Source organism: Gymnoscopelus microlampas (assembly GCF_963454915.1).
Source record: "Gymnoscopelus microlampas genome assembly, chromosome: 11".
Lineage (NCBI taxonomy): Eukaryota > Metazoa > Chordata > Actinopteri > Myctophiformes > Myctophidae > Gymnoscopelus > Gymnoscopelus microlampas.
The window spans coordinates 44,173,388-44,189,524 of record NC_139948.1 but is presented as its reverse complement, the minus strand read 5'-3'; the positions used below and the strand labels follow the sequence as shown (position 1 = coordinate 44,189,524).

At 44.7% G+C, this 16,137-nt stretch overlaps 1 protein-coding gene across 2 annotated transcripts; it reads left to right on the top strand.

Annotated features, from left to right (window-relative positions):
* Positions 1 to 3,812: 3,812 nt before the first annotated feature.
* On the top strand, positions 3,813 to 16,043 carry LOC311055343 (uncharacterized protein). 2 transcript variants are annotated; one of them, XM_084071495.1, is made up of 3 exons: positions 3,813 to 3,990; positions 6,275 to 7,230; positions 13,896 to 16,043. In XM_084071495.1, exons 2-3 carry the CDS (start codon positions 6,691 to 6,693, stop codon positions 14,979 to 14,981), a joined length of 1,626 nt encoding a protein of 541 aa, XP_083927621.1. In that variant the 5' UTR covers positions 3,813 to 3,990; positions 6,275 to 6,690; the 3' UTR covers positions 14,982 to 16,043. The 2 variants fall into 2 exon arrangements, with proteins under 2 accessions (XP_083927621.1, XP_083927622.1); XM_084071496.1 differs by lacking the exon at positions 3,813 to 3,990 and adding an exon at positions 4,987 to 5,299.
* The last annotated feature ends 94 nt before the right edge of the window (positions 16,044 to 16,137 follow it).

Below are 16,137 nucleotides of genomic sequence, written 5' to 3'. Positions count from 1 at the left end.
CAGTTATACTAAGTTGCGTGCCAGTGTCGTGCTCAGGAAATAGCTGATCTACAAGCTCACAACGCATCACAAATGTGACTCGTTGTGAGCTTGGTATATCTGCTATTTACGGCATGCAACACCAGCATGCAACTAAGCATAAATCAGGCTTTAGTTGCCAGCTTTAAGAGATTTACTGTCAATATGAAGGTGCATTTATTTATGTTTTGTTTCATTCTCAGATTTATTCTTAATTACTTGAATAATTACTTAAGTAATTCATGCATAAAATATATAGCTTGTAAGGTTTACATTTCACATCTTTATTTTTTTCTAAGTGTAATTTATTCACGTTTGATACAGGCCATTATGTAGTAGGCCTAATGTCCTCATTGCAGCCATAGTAGGGCGACTTACCAAATTCTGAGCTGTTTTTCCCCCCCAATTTAGTCGTTATGACAATGAATTCCTCCCTACACACATTACTGTGTTGTCACTTCTGTTGTATCCTACTGACTCACCTGCCAGTGAGGAGCCTCCACCGGGAGGACGTAGAGCCTTTGTGCTACTCCTCCCAACCAACACTCCCTGCTGACAGGTGCCACCCCAGCCTGTATAGGATATGCAATGACCAATATCACCCTCCCTGCCCGGCTTCTCTCCCCCGAACACGGGCCAAAATGTGTTTGCATAGACGCCCGACGAAGCCGGTTGTACCACGCTGGATTCGAACCCACAGCCTCCGTGGTGGTGGCCAGGGACTTCACCACTGCGCCACCTGAGCAGAGTGGTAATGACTGCCTTCTGTTATAGTAATAAGTTAAGTTTGTGTTTTACTTAAATACATACATCGGTTTTATCTTTTGAAAAACTGATTATTTTGGTCGTGGTTTCGATTTGGATTGGACAGGAATATACATCACAATGTGGCACGTTGTGAATTTATAGAAACTATAACTACAAACTATTTTAGTTTGTTTTTTTAATTAATTTATTATGCCCAAAATAGGGGGTCCATGTTGAAAGTATTAATAAATAAATTGCGATAATAATGTGCGGCTGTAACAAAATCCCAAAGCACATTTGGACTTGTCTCACGGCACACCGTTGTTTCGGGAACAACTGCTCTAGGCTATGGGCCTTGCACGTTTAAGTTTAGTTTTAGCCAGTATGACCCTGGAACAGCTATTAAATGTAGCAGAGAGAGAGAGAGGAAATGGCAGGATAGAGAGATGGGGGGATGGGGGGGCGGGGGTAAGACAAGCAGCACAGGGCCCCACGTTGGACCAGAATTCGGGCTGGCGGCTGGCAAGGACCCAGCCCCGATATGGTAAGCACTGTACCATGTGAGCCCTAAATGTATTTATTATTGATTTAATTTTTTTCGGTACGCAAAAAAAAAATCCATATGTGTTTTGTTAATACAAATCAATCAACCACCAACCAATCAATCAAGCAAGTAAGCAATCAATCAAAATTATGTAACACACCCAAAGTTGTGACGGACAATGCCAGATTTTTTTGTTGAAAGTGAATCTGCAAGTATTCTAAGTATGGCACTAAACTCACTAAACTGTCCCAAAGCAGCAAATGACAGTTATGTACCACCTCTCACTTACATAAATCTGTATTTACTAGTAATAACACCACATCCATATATGGAGAACAGGGACAGTTGTGGTCCCATAGGTCAGTGATACACAATAAGGCAGCTTCATGGACAATTTAAAAAAAAATGGATTTTGGATTCACTTGAAAGGTTTCTGGCAGCACTGAATCAAATTCCTCAGAATCAACACCATTTTTTGTTGATTCTGAGGAAGGCCTAAGGGCCGAAACGTCAAATAAACGACATATGCATATGGAGCCGGACTGTGTGACTTTTTCCTCTCCTTTATAAGATTGTTCTCGAAGGTCATGAGCACCTCACCAAACCCTTGGTGTGCCTTACCGTTCCTGCTAGCACTGAATAAAATACCAGCTGTTTCATTTTGACATTCTGTGTATGCCAGCATGTATATATTGTAGTGTACTACTGTATATGTCACTAGTCTCGCATTACCAGACTGTTGCCTCCCACAATTTTCAAATGTTTCCGGCATACAGTCTGGGACTCGGAAGCTCTGATCATGATTAGAATATAAACTGGATGTGGAGCCTCCTCTCCATTTCCGTTTCGTCTTTACAGTCGCTCAAATTTATCCTAATATAAATACAAATCATCTAAGTATACATAGCTTGCTGCTTAGCAGAAATGGAAATTAAAAAGTAAAGTGTAGAGATATTTTAAAATATATTTTCGTGAACGGAAGTGCCAGCTTCCTCAATCGGATTTTGGGAGTTGTAGTTCCAGACTCTATATAGCATTCAGAGATTGTGGAATAGTTGTCTGGCTACGCGAGACTAATATGTCACTGGCATATTTCTGGCATGCATTCATGAGTCACATCCTGTGTAGTAACCTACTAGTTCAAAGGTTTGAACATGGCACTAACGCTGCCAATTGGGTATTGGGTTCTGTAAAAGGTTACTGAAACCCATTTCAAATAGTGCTGTAGGGCACTTACATTAACGCTGCATTATATAACTTTCCTCTTCTACCCCGGATTTGAACCCAGTTTCCTGCACAAGTGCTGATTTTGCTTTACCATTGAGCTAATAGAGCCTGCCTGCTTGCTCATGGGATAAGTTGAATCTTGAATTCGTGTCAGATCCTGTGTCTAGGTGAGGTGTGACCTTTGACACAATCTAAATGTCTCAATAGAAGAGCAGGGAGACAAAATACAACCACCCTAATTGTATAAGTTATATTGTATTCTCATACTCTACCATACAGATTGGACAAAACAACATTGTATTAATAAATAAAAAAGTTACATAGTGCCGCTTTAAGACTTAAGTCCAAAAATATTATGTGACTTGTATGACTATATGACACAATTCCGCAGTGGCTTAACACATAAAAAACGGAATGGCGTTTGAACACGATCCCATTATCCCAACACAAGTGGGCTATTCACAGCCCACAGCCATTATAGCCTAATTATCTTAATATGGCAGACTAGAATAGGTCATAGACTAGATCTTATGTGACCACACACCATACCTCTAGAACACATTAAATACAATGCACTTGACAGCAGACCAATCAATATTCAGATTATTACCGTTTAATTAGTCATAGTATGCTCTATTATGATGATGATGAATGCCTAATTGCTTCTTGACCGCACTGACCCCCTGCTGCTATTGTTAAACACAGCAAAGGGGGCTCCGCAGGGGGGCCTGCTCTGTAACAATACCAAACATTGAGAATGATGGTGTCTGGTGGTGTTACAACTGACTCAGTGATGTGAATCAGAGCATCACTCTCTCACTCACTCAGAGCATCGCAGCACATCTCTCTCTCTCTCTCTCTCTCTCTCTCTCTCTCACACACACACACACACACACACACACACACACACACACACACACACACACACACACACACACACACACACACACACACACACACACACACACACACACACACACACACACACACTTATCGAGGATGGATGTTGTTACAAATTATTCTAATCATTTGTAACACCATCCATCCTGTGTGTGTGTGTGTGTGTGTGTGTGTGTGTGTGTGTGTGTGTGTGTGTGTGTACCATAGACTGTGTACACACACACACAGCACAGACAGCATCATAGTGTAGTAGTAGAGTACAACACTGTACAGGCAGGCAGCAGCAGCAGAAGAGAGTGAGGGAGGGAGAGAGTGAGGGAGGGAGGGAGGGAGGGAGTGAGTGAAACGGAATGAGTCAATGATAGAAAGAAGGAGGGGAGGAGAGAGAGAGAGAGAGAAAGAGAGAGGCAGCGGGTTGCGTGGTGGACGTGGCGGGTCCGGTGGAGTTTGAAGTCGGGCAACTGTGGCGATATAGAACAAGCGGCGACACCGAGCCGAACCGAACCGAGCCCCCCTCCCCGCGGCCCCCCATCCATGAACCGTTCAGACCGCAGGTAACCGTCGTTATTGATCTGTCTGTCTGTGTATGTGTGTGATGGGTGTCTGTCTGTCTGTCTGTCTGTCTGTCTGTCTGCAGCCCGGCGGGTTCCTGCTTTTACGTGAATGTGCATCGCTCTGCAGTGAGTACACTCTGCACGCTTCATCATAATAATATGTGACACACTTTTTGTTTAGTTTCTTTTGTCTGGACGAAGCGTTGTGTTGTCAGCATCACTGCTAGCCTCGTGCACGGACAGTGCGCGCGACGCAGGCAGGTAGAAGAAGAGGCTACTTTTCCCTCTTCACTCTCACTTTCTCTCTCACTCTCTCTCTCTCTCTCTGCTCTGCATGCCATTGAGCTCAGCTGCTGCTAGCTGCTGCTGCTAGCCTCCATGCTAACGCTAGCTGCGTTAGCTGAGCGAGCAGCAGCCGAGAAAGATTACCAAGGATGGATCGGTGATGTGTCACACACAAGCGGAAGTGTGCGTGCGTACCAGTAGCCTGTCAGTCGTTCTCAAACTTTTTCGTGCCAAGGACCCCCAAATAGACACTTATTAGCCCGCGGACCCCCATTTGAAAAGATAAGCCAGGGACCCCCATAATAGAAGATTTTTACGGCTCTCTAGCAGTGATTTTGAACAATTTTAATTTCAAGGACCCCCAGTTTGACATGCATTAGGGCTACAGACCCATTTAATGGCATGTATGTCTCCGGGACCACAATTCATATTGAAAAATCAATGTTGATTTAACATTTGTACACTCTCAGAGTTACAGACCCATAAGGGTCCATTTGGTCCCTGTCCATCATTTAGCTGGGGACCCCCTGGAACCCCCTCAAGTACCCCTGGGGGTCCCCGGACCCTACTTTGAGAACCAATGCCCTAGTAACCGCTCACTGGACTCTGAAGACCTCCCGCTCAGAATTACAGTACGCTTAGTTGTGTGACGTCACCGACGCCTCCTTGGCGGTGGCCGTGTGTTGTAACGAACCAGCCGACCGTTGTTACTGTGTGATAAAACAAGATGGCCACTGGCTGCTAGCACAGCTAGCACAGACATGGCACCTTGCCCTGTCTTTGTATACCAGAAGAGCAGGCTAGAGAATTGCACGCATTTCCCTGCTCTCTCTCCTCTCCCTTTTTTCATCTCCATTGCTCGTTTTAAAAAGACTTGTCAGAGAGTCACAACACCTCCTCATGGCTCCTGGAGGAGCACAGTGTCCTCCTGTGGTCAAACGCATCCTTTAGCTTTGAAAACATTAACACCAGAAAGACCAAATCTGCGACTTGAGGCTCTGCTACCTGGGCTAATAGTCGACAGGTATGCATTAGCCATAACTTTATGTTTTTATATTACCCTGAGCTCAATCCCCAGGACGGTGTCTTATTTGGGGTTTCGAGACTCATATGTCTATTTTGCAGGTTTGCAGTGACTTTACTGTTCATTTGAAAAGTGTGCTTTTTTATTTATTTTTTGTCAGACATGTGGTGCCTTGACGTTAGGTCTGTTAAAACAAGCTTCCTGCAAACTTTTCCTGAGCTGCAGTGCGCAGACAGACAGACAGACAGGCCCTGTCAGGGACAATGGGGCTTTTGTAATGATGGAGAGACATTCAATGGCAATTTATACTTTATACATTGAATTGATTTGTTCAAAAGAGTGGGGATGATCTTGCATGCTGTTACTGTTTATGTGTTTGGAAAGCTTTCTTGTTTTAACGTGTGTGTGTGTGTGTGTGTGTGTGTGTGTGTGTGTGTGTATATATAATATATAATATATAATATATATATATATATATATATATATATATATATATATTACTGTATATATATATTGTATTATTACTGTATATATTTCTTTATTATTACTGAACACGGATACTATGTATACTATATCGTTTATTTTGGTGCAGGCTTGTCCATTTGTTTTTGTCAGTATGTTTTTATATGGGATAATTTACGTACTGCCTAACAGCTAAAATAGTCATTTATATTTTAGTTTATTATGACAATCAGGAGGTCATACTATTGTGTGAACTTTGAAATGAAAACGTCTTGTCTTCATGTTGTTATCAACCCAGTAGGACAGCTGTCTCAAGAAATGTTGTGACATTTACCTATCCTTCCACACCTCTCCACATCTTTACTTCTTTTCATGTTCTATCTGTCCATGTATAATTTTGAAACATCTCTCCCTCTATAACGTTTGTCTTGTCTCTTTCTAACACCCCCCATCCATCTCTCCATAATGGCATCTCTTCCTCTCCCCCCTTTCCTCACTTTTTCTGTTTCTCAGGTGTCGCTGGTGACGGCAGCAGGTGACCCCATCGCGTTCCGCCGTTGGATCCCCGTGGGGGCGAGCCCACCCAGGTGCACCATCAGGTAGACCCCACCAGACCCCAGCCAGCAGAGGAGGAGGAGGAGGAGGAGGAGGAGGCGGCAAGGAAGAGAGGGGAAGGAGAACCAAACTTCAGCCCAGACTGCGCTAAACACAGAAGGACCAATAGAACACTGTTCACACTGCCACATTCCCAGTATCAGATTAGGAGGGGAGATACAGGAGAAGAAGAAGGCCCTTAAAAGACGTGTTCCTATCCCCAAGTAGGAGAAGGAGGGAAGGGAGAATTCTATTGTTAAATTAGGAGGAAGGAAGAGGAGGAGGAGAGAAACTCCTGCCACCGCCATCACTGCCAGCACCACATTCCGCCTGCCATGACAGACTTAGACACAGAGTGTCTGAGCCTCGGCCTGGCTCATCCGCTGGCGTCCGAGTGCAGCTCTCCGTCCACGCCCCATGACCCCTCCCTCCAGCCGCTCGACTGCTCCGACAGTGCCACCTCCGACGAGGACGAGGACGAGGACGATGACGACGACGGCGCCTCCTCTCCCGACCTGGAACTCCTGTCGTCCGGCTGCCCCACGCCCACCCTCAGCTCCCTGGCGGCCGAGATCGCCGAGCCGCTGGTGATGCTGCCGTGCGTGAAGAGGGAGCCGGGCCTGGACGATGCGGACCTGGAGCCCATCCAGACCGTGGACCTGTCGGAGATCCAGCCCCTGTCCACCGCCGAGCTGTGCCACGACCAGATCAAGATGGAGATCACCGGCCTCGACTACATCAAGTCCGAGCATCACCACGGCAACCACCATCACCACGGCAACCACCACCTGGGTCCCTTCCACCACGCTGACGTTGCAGAGCTGGACTACAAGTCTCACTACGAGCCCAGCCTGGTGTTCGACTACATTTCCCAGGTATAAGCTTGCACGCTCTGTGGGTCTTTCTGCGGTGTCTGCAGCGGCAGTCACTTAACGGCTTTCTGTGTTTCTAATTGTCCAACATTAAGCTGCAGGATCTCCAGGGTTTAGATTACAGGTCTGCAAAATGTACAGTCGTAAAATGTTACTCTGCTGTTAGATTAGCAAGCGTAAAATACCATCCAGATCTAAACGCATGCATTTCGACAACCCAAACCAGGTTATGTTGACGGCAGTCAAAAGATACGATCAGATCCTTCTGTCCCTGATCAGCTCTAGGTCTTGCCGCTGCAGCAGCCACTGTATCCATCCCAACGACGTGTCCTTGAGCAAGGCACTAAAAGTCACAGAACTGGTGAAACGTGTCCATGTCTGTGTCTTAAACGTGAAGACACAAATTCCTAATTACACTGTGTGTAATATAGCAATTAACGTGGTTTTAACTTCCAAAATAAAATCCTTGTTTTTTTCTCTTGCTCAGCAGCCAGAAAGTTCCCAGTCCCCAGTTATCCTGAAAGCGACATAATTACAGCTCCCACTTGTCATCTTGCATGGGCAAGGCCTGCCAAGATGGGTTAAACACGTACATTTTTCTGCATGTGTCTAGACTAGGAGCACCCGAGATGAGACAGTAAGTTGTCACTGCCACTCGGAAATGATAGAGCAACAATTGCACGGGAACTCTTTATTAATGGGCAATTCTTGTTAAAGAATGAATGCACTTAACACAATAATAATGGCTTTCCAAGCATTTGCCATTGAACGATACAGGGCAATACAAACGTTTGGTTTAGATGCCGGTCTCTCTCTCAAGACATGGACAGAACTCGCTATGGTGTACATCAGGGGTAGGCAACCGTAGGCAAGGGTACCAACATTGGCACAGGAGAGGGTGATCAGTCAGTTAATTTAAGTCCCCTCACATCTATATACAAATTACATCCTGTACATCATTGGTTCGCAAAGTGGGGTCCGGGGACCCCCAGGGGTACTTGAGGGGGTTCCAGGGGGTCCCCAGCTAAATGATGGACAGGGACCAAATGGACCCTTATGGGTCTGTAACTCTGAGAGTGTACAAATGGAACCAAATGGACCCTAACGGGTCCATTTGGTTCCATTTGTACACTCTCAGAGTTAAATTAGTATTGATTTTACAATATGAATTGGGGTCCCAGAGACATACATGCCATTAAATGGGGGTCTGTAGCCCTAATTCATGTCAAACTGGGGGTCCTTGAAATTAAAATGGTTGAAAATCACTGCTAGAGAGCCGTAAAAATCTTCTCTTATGGGGGTCCCTGGCTTATCTTTTCAAATGGGGGTCCGCGGGCTAATAAGTGTCTATTTGGGGGTCCTTGGCACGAAAAAGTTTGAGAACCACTGCTGTACACAATTCTACATTCATTCAAACTCCTAACTCTAACTGGGGAGGGAGTCTGGGAGATGGGTGGGTTATTGCCCTGTCTTATCAGTCTAACGATCATTACATCCTGATGTGAAATAAATATTTCTAAAATAAAAGGTTGTTATGTATAGCCTATGGACAATCAAACGCAGTTGGAAATATTACATTTTGATGTGGTGTCATAATTAAACTTAATATTGATAAGGCACACTGACTACCAAGAAAATGAAAACATGGCACTTCATGTCAAAAAGGTCGCCGTTGCCGACCCCTGTTGTACATCCTCAGACTTGTGTTGGCGATGCCATGAGTAACTCCTCCAGGCACCTTTTTAATGTTTCCTGTGAGTTCAGAAATAGAATGTAATGTACGCAGTACAAACAGTATTACAGGAATTTTCAGATTTCACACGTGCAGTGTGAATCCTCTCGCCTTGTGCAGCCTCGATAACATCTAGAATAGTCTAAGTCGGCTGACAGCAGCGGCAGGTGTCGGCACGACTCGGCAGTGAAAAGATTTACTTCTCAAATGAACCGCTGTCACTGCATCGTGGTCGCAACAACCACATCATTCGTTCTCTTGTGTGGAAAATTCCACCACCCCCACAGCAGCCCTTCTCCTACTCAATTGTACGCTCTTGGCCCAAACTTGACCTAAGACAGGTGATGGCAAAGCACAGTTAGCACACGTCTCGATGACTTCTGGGAGGTCCACCTACAGTACAGCCGAAAATACACACTGACTCGCACGGACGCGCGCGTGCACACACACAACAAGAGGCTACCCCAACCAACACTCAACCCCCCTCTGTTGTCAGCCGACCGTTGTCTGGGTGTATTTCAAGCACTGTCTCACATTTGAAATTTTAGGAATGTAGCTCGCACTCAGCTGACTTAAGATCAGCTCAAGACTACAGGTTTCAGGCAAGCAGCAGTGAGCAACATGGTCACGGTACCCTGACAACAGATGAAACCAATAATACTGATTTACGTGGTACCACTACCTTTATACATTGGCTGTCTGTCAGTCTATCTCATCTGTATATTTCTACATTCATCATTCCCTCCCCTCCCCCCACCATGTTGTTGTAGGGATCCATGCCATAAACTCTCCATCCTGTTCTCGTGTGTGTGTGTGTGTGTGTGTATATATATATATATATATATTTATAGCAGACATGCAAAAGTGTCACTTTTCAGCTACAGTCACCTTTTTGAACCCAAATAGGGCAATTGTGTGACACCTGACCCGAAAGAAAACAACATGTCACCTTTTTCACCTCGGGGCTGTTTGCATGCCTGTTAGAGATATATATTTTTTTATATCTATATCATTTTTAAATATATCTTTGGGCTTTTCTGCCTTTTATTGATAGTACAGGAGGTAGACAGGAAACAGGAAGAGAGAGAAGGGGAGTGACATGAAGCAAAGGTCGTCAAGATCGGGATTCGAACCTGCGACGCACTGTCAGGCATTAGAGCCTATATGTAAGCGCCTGGACAGCTAAGCCAGCAGGCGCCCCATATAGTATATTTTCATTAAAAATTGCCCAAACTGCTAAGTATGATGGTTAATATACTGCCGTGGCCTAATATGTTGCGGGGCCAATGAATCGGAGCCTGATGAAGATGTCAGCAGCACAGAATAAAAAAAACTCTTCAAACACGACTGTTAAAATACAATATACTCGTATAGTATGCATAAAACATGTTTCTTTCTAGATTGAAGTTTGACCATGCTGTTAACTGACAGAGCTAAAATGCTGGCACCTTTATAACGGGAATTGAATGTGAGCACACAGCAGTGCAGTGCTGAGAGCAGCTCAGTTGAATAGACTCCTGTACTGTTTATAGGTAAAGTGAGGGTGACCATTAGTGCTTGCTTGTAGCACCTGCAGGTAGCATCCCATGTGTAGTCATTAAGTTACCTGAGCAGTCTTCTGCGTGTCTCTGAAGTGCAGCTGAAGTTGTGCTGAAGAGTTTACTCCAGTCATGTCCTGGGGGTAAAATCCCATAACTTGAACCCCATATACTTACTTGACTGGGGTCCACCAGTGGTCTTTAATTGGTCCCCTCCTTTTTTCCCTCTACACCAAATCCTTTCGTCGGAAATTGCCGATCTACAAGCTCACAGCACATCACAACGTGTTGTGATTTTCACTGAATGTCTGCCTATTATGACATGCCCAGAATAGGGATGCTCGGGTTCAAGTGGTTTGTGAAAACTACAACCCATATTCCCTGTTTTTTAGCCACAACCCTCAGGGCCCGTGACATTTTCCTTGTTTGCTGTGTTTACAGCGAAATCTTGACTTAAAAAAAAAATACGATTCAGGTTGATGAAATGGCAACCATAGACTGTACAGGAAAAGAGCTTCTCATTCCATTTTGGATATTTCTTTCCTGGTTAATTTAACCAGGAAAAATGGTGGAAAAACCTTTTTAAAATGAGTTTAATCTACATTACTCAATCAAACATATATTTAAAAAAAGCACTGATGTAGTACACATACATCACTGTTAGAAAGTCTGTGTTCACCAACCTCTCGAGTCGAGTCTTTACAGATCTGTTAACATTCCGTTACATGTACATGTTGTACATGTAACGGTAGTCCCGCCCTATAGACATGCTCTGAATTACCAAGTCATAACCAGGCTTTTCTCCTTGGAGGTGAGAAAAGGCTGGGAACGAGGCTAGTGTTCACCTAACCTCGCTTCACCGGGCTTTCCGCCTGGTATTCATTCTAAAACTGAGCTGCGTCATCGGGTTTAGAAAAAAGGGGGACAAAAATGGCGTCACGTAATGCGAATCAATTAGTTTAGTCTCGCTAGTCGTGCTACGAGTTACAATAAAAGAATGGATATACCAAACGATTTTTATACCAAAAGAAACAAAGCGATTATACCGAACTAAACACATTTTAAACTAGGGGAATCATTTTGGAGGTGCAAGGCGCCGGAGGTTCCGGTCATGGGTTCCGGCCGGCTGATGACGTAAAGTTATTTCCGCTCCAGAGTCCAGTCCAGACCAGACCGGATCAGAAAACCAAACATTTTATTGATCCCAGGCTAGTGTTCACCTAAGTGTCATTCACTCAGTCAGCAGCACATTGTTGTGTTCTGTGTAATATCTCTATTCTTCCCATAGGAAGATATCAAATTCTCTGTTACACATCGGCCTGTTTTGTTCATCCAGTTCTATTCCTTTCACACCTGTAATGTTTTTATAGTACCTACCTTTCATGTTGCTTACTCAATGACAATGACCTGTGTGTCCCAAGTGGTGACTAAATGGGATGTGATTATTGGAGATATGACATCTCCTATTTTGCATATCGTTGCTGTCGGGTATGTCCAAAACGTTCCTTTTTTATTAGTTTAAAAATAGTGAAAAAAGCTGATCTATAAGCTTGTAGATATGCTATGTATTTGTAGATCTATAAGCTTGTATCGGCTATTTTCGTTACTTTTGTGTGACAGTCTTGTATAATGAAGTAGGGCATTAAATAACGAAAAAACGTGGAGATTTCTGCTGGACAGCAACGATAATACAAACTGTTACCATTAGGCAGAAGCTATAGGGTAAACATCCCTCCAAAGTCCGAACCATTCAGGCTCAGGGATCATTGATGCCTACCAGTATTGCACAGCTGAACAAACTGCAACAAAATAATTGACCCTCCGTGTGTCAGGAAGGATGCTGCACCAGTCATCTGATTTATACCTAAAGCGGCACTGTCACTTTTTTTAAAGGCCTATAGTAGAGTATGTTAGCCTATTCCATCCGGGAACGCATCTGGGTCGTTTTAAGATCTACAAGCTCATAGCTATGAGCTTGTATATCTGCTATTTTTGAAAAATCGTGAGAATTTATGCAAATCTTTTGAATATACATTTTTTTAAAGTGAACATTGGTAACTTTGCTTCTGTGGGGGGTCCCTGGAACAAAATATTTTGTAATGGGGGCCCGTGGCCAAATACATGCTAAAAATGTTTTCCAAATCCTAAAAGTATGTTGCTATATCAGTGGTGCTCCAACCTTTTCATGTCAGGGACCCCCAGAATTATATGTATTTTTATATGTAGCTCATAGTGCTATGAGCTTGTAGATCTGCTATTTTTGAATAGCCAAAGAAATCTTAATTGTGCACTGTGCAGCTTGTTGCGCACCTAAAATACCCCATGGCAAGCTCACGATGCGACGCAGTGTGACACGTTGTGAGCTTCTAGTTCGGCTACTTCCACAATTTGTATCTGTGGAACCGAGTCAAACTAAATGTAATGCCTACAATTACATGGGCTTGTCAGGTTGGGTGTCCCCAGTTCAAATATTATTATTTTGGGGGGTCACAGCCTGAAAAGTTTGATAACCCTTTGTTTGTTGTCGGTGCTGTTGTTGAGTCTAGTCGGTAGGAATTGTTGTCATTGTAATTGTCTGTCTGATTAGTGCTGTATGAAACATGATGAATCTCCGAAAGGACTCGTAGACAAACATCTTTCTACGATATATAGTGTAAAAATCACACCCAGTGTGAAGTGGGCGGTGTGGTCACAGTGGTCATCACAGTGGGTGATTCAATTTGTGTTTTTTTTAAGTGCACAGTCCTATTTATAGGACTGCACATGTGTCATGTGTTTCACTAGCCAATCACAGTCCTGAATAGAGTCAACCAGTGTACAATGGTGTCCAATCACGGTGCAGGGTTAGGGGGTACAATGGTGGCCAATCACAGCGCAGGGTTGGGGGGGTGCAATGGGTGGGGGTCCAAACCTCACATATAGGGGCGGTTGCACCGCCCAAAATGACTTAGATATGAGACAAACAACCTTCTATGATAGATAGGGTAAAAATGGCTTATTGACATTAGACAAACCTCTTTCTGTGATATAGTGTAAACATGGCTGAGTTCAATGAACAGTTATGAGTAGTGTACAGCTCAGCTGCAGCTGAAGCCACACAGTGGCTGGGCTCGCATGGTGAGGATTTTATGACCTACAGTCTGTTAGATTCCATTTAACTTTACTCTGTGTGATGGTTGCCACTAGGTGGCACCCTTGTACTTTATTGGCCACCTTGTGCTTTATTTAGACAAATACCTGCACATTAACTGTTTTGCCCATTAGTGTGTCTGTAATTTACCTGCAGAAGAGACCAGTGTTCATCTGCACGTTGCAAAAAGACACACACAGATTGTTTTACCTATTGACCTTATTGATCTGGTCGTGATTTGACGTCTGGTCTGTTTTTCCTGTTCCAGGTGTCGGACACTTTGGAGTACATCAAGTCCGAACAGCATGTGGACCTGTCGTATTACTACGCCACAGAGCTCTGCTCCCTGAAGTCAGACTACCCAGAAGCCATCCTGATGCACGGCCACCTGCCGCACCACAACGGCCTGGAGTCCATCCACATGGCCGAGCTCCGCTCCGAGCTCAACAAGCTCCGACCCGACCCCATGATGTTCGACGGCATGGTGAAACTGGAACCGGAGTTCGGAGGAGAGGGGCTTTACGAGCTCCAGCCTGCCGGCCAGGGTGGCGGAACGACCGGTGTGACCACGAAGAGCCAAAACCCGACGGCGCGGAAGCCCCGCAACATGCAGGGCGAGAAGCCCTTCTCCTGCACGCAGTGCGGGAAGAATTTCAGCACGCTGGGCAACCTGAAAACCCACCAGCGCATCCACACGGGGGAGCGTCCGTACACCTGCTCGCAGTGCGGTAAGAGCTTTGGCCAGGCGGGGAACCTGAAGAGGCACCAGCTCATCCACACGGGCCAGAAGCCCTACGTGTGCGCCCACTGCCCCAAGGGCTTCACCAAAGCGGACGACCTGCGATCCCACCAGCGGCTGCACACCGGCGAGCGCCCTTTCTGCTGCCTGACGTGCGGCAAGAGCTTCGGCCAGTCCAAGGAGCTGAAGGCCCACCAGCTCAGCCACACCGGCGAGAGGCCCTACTGCTGCCAGCACTGTGGCAAGAGCTTCTCCAAGGAGAGCAGCTACCGCAACCACCTGCAGATCCACACGGGCGAGAAGCCCTTCACCTGCTCCCAGTGCGGCAAGACTTTCAGCAACTCCGGCGTGCTCAAAACTCACGAGAAGATCCACTCGGGCGTGCGGCCGTTCGGCTGCACGCAGTGCGGGAAGAGCTTCGGGCGTCTCGGCCACCTCAAAGCCCACCAGCAGATCCACACGGGGGAGCGGCCCTTCGCCTGCCCCCAGTGTGGGAAAACTTTCAGTCAATCAGGCCACCTCAAAGCACACGAGCAGATCCACAAGCGGGAGCGCTCTGACGCAGGAAGCACCAGCAGTAACAGCAGCAGCACAATGGACAATGAGAGCAGCTAAAAACTAAATGACCAACTCCGTACCCTTTAACCTCTCGAGAAAAAGTATTACTCGGTTTTTTTTGTTTTGTTTTCTTTTTTTTTTATAAATGCTATATATATATATAAATATATATAAATATAAATATATAAATATATGTTTGTTTTTTTCCTTATGCCTTTTCTTAAATCTTTTCATACCTTTATGTGCTCTTTTTTGCATTCTGTAATCGGGAAGGGTCGACTCTGTGACTGATTTGCTCTTATGCAAGTGTCTGTGTATGTATGTGTGTACATGTCATGTACTGTGCGACTGTGTTACTGAGGCGTTTGTAGATAATCTTTTTAACAGGTCTATCTGTACCATGGTGAGTATAGAGGTGCACCGATACCATTTATTTGTTTGTTTCTTTGGAGAATCACGTAGAAGACGTGGAAATACTTATTTTTCCGTTATTATGCCGACACCAAGCACAGACCATAAATGCTGACCAACTTCTTGAACTTGATTTCCTTTTGTACTTGCCAATACAGAGTACCAAACGTTTACTGACCAAGTAAAAAGTACTTATTTATGAGTACTTGCCAACACTGTGTGCCAAGCGTTTGCTGACCCCAAGTATACATACATTCAGAATGTATAACCTTTTGAGTACTTGTCAATCTGAGTGTGTGTGATGATGGACAACGCTGGGATATGGCAGAATACATATTCCTTGGAAGAGGCTGAAACTGTAACATGAAATAGTTTTGTTGCTTGGTTTTGATAAAAAGCACATTCCCTTCTATTTTTGCAGCAAAATTTCTCGTTAAATGAACCATTCCAGTATCACTAGGCCGGTACTCAGTACTTTGTATCTAGAATCAATGAGCACTTCAGCCCGGTAGATGAAACCCAGGATGTCGGTATCGGTGCATCACTAAAGTGAATGCCGTTTCCCCACCCGTGTCAAATGATCTCTCACTGTGTACAAATCTTCTATTGATAACATGTAATTCATAAAAAAGGAAAAGGAAAAAAGAAAAAAAAAAAACGGCATCATTGTACTGGAAAAAAAAGAAATTATTAAAGAAACTAATGGCATGTCTGTTCTCCTGATTTTAATGCGTGGCAGCTGTTAGAATTGTGTTGGGACTTGGGTATATACTGGAGGAATTGACCATATTAGTGCGAGGAA

Coding starts and splice junctions, on each gene's coding strand:
- LOC311055343 (XM_084071495.1), top strand. CDS start 6,691: ATGACAGACTTAGACACAGAGTGTCTGAGCCTCGGCCTGGCTCATCCG. Junction 7,231..13,895: donor TGTTCGACTACATTTCCCAG/GTATAAGCTTGC, acceptor TTCCTGTTCCAG/GTGTCGGACACTTTGGAGTA.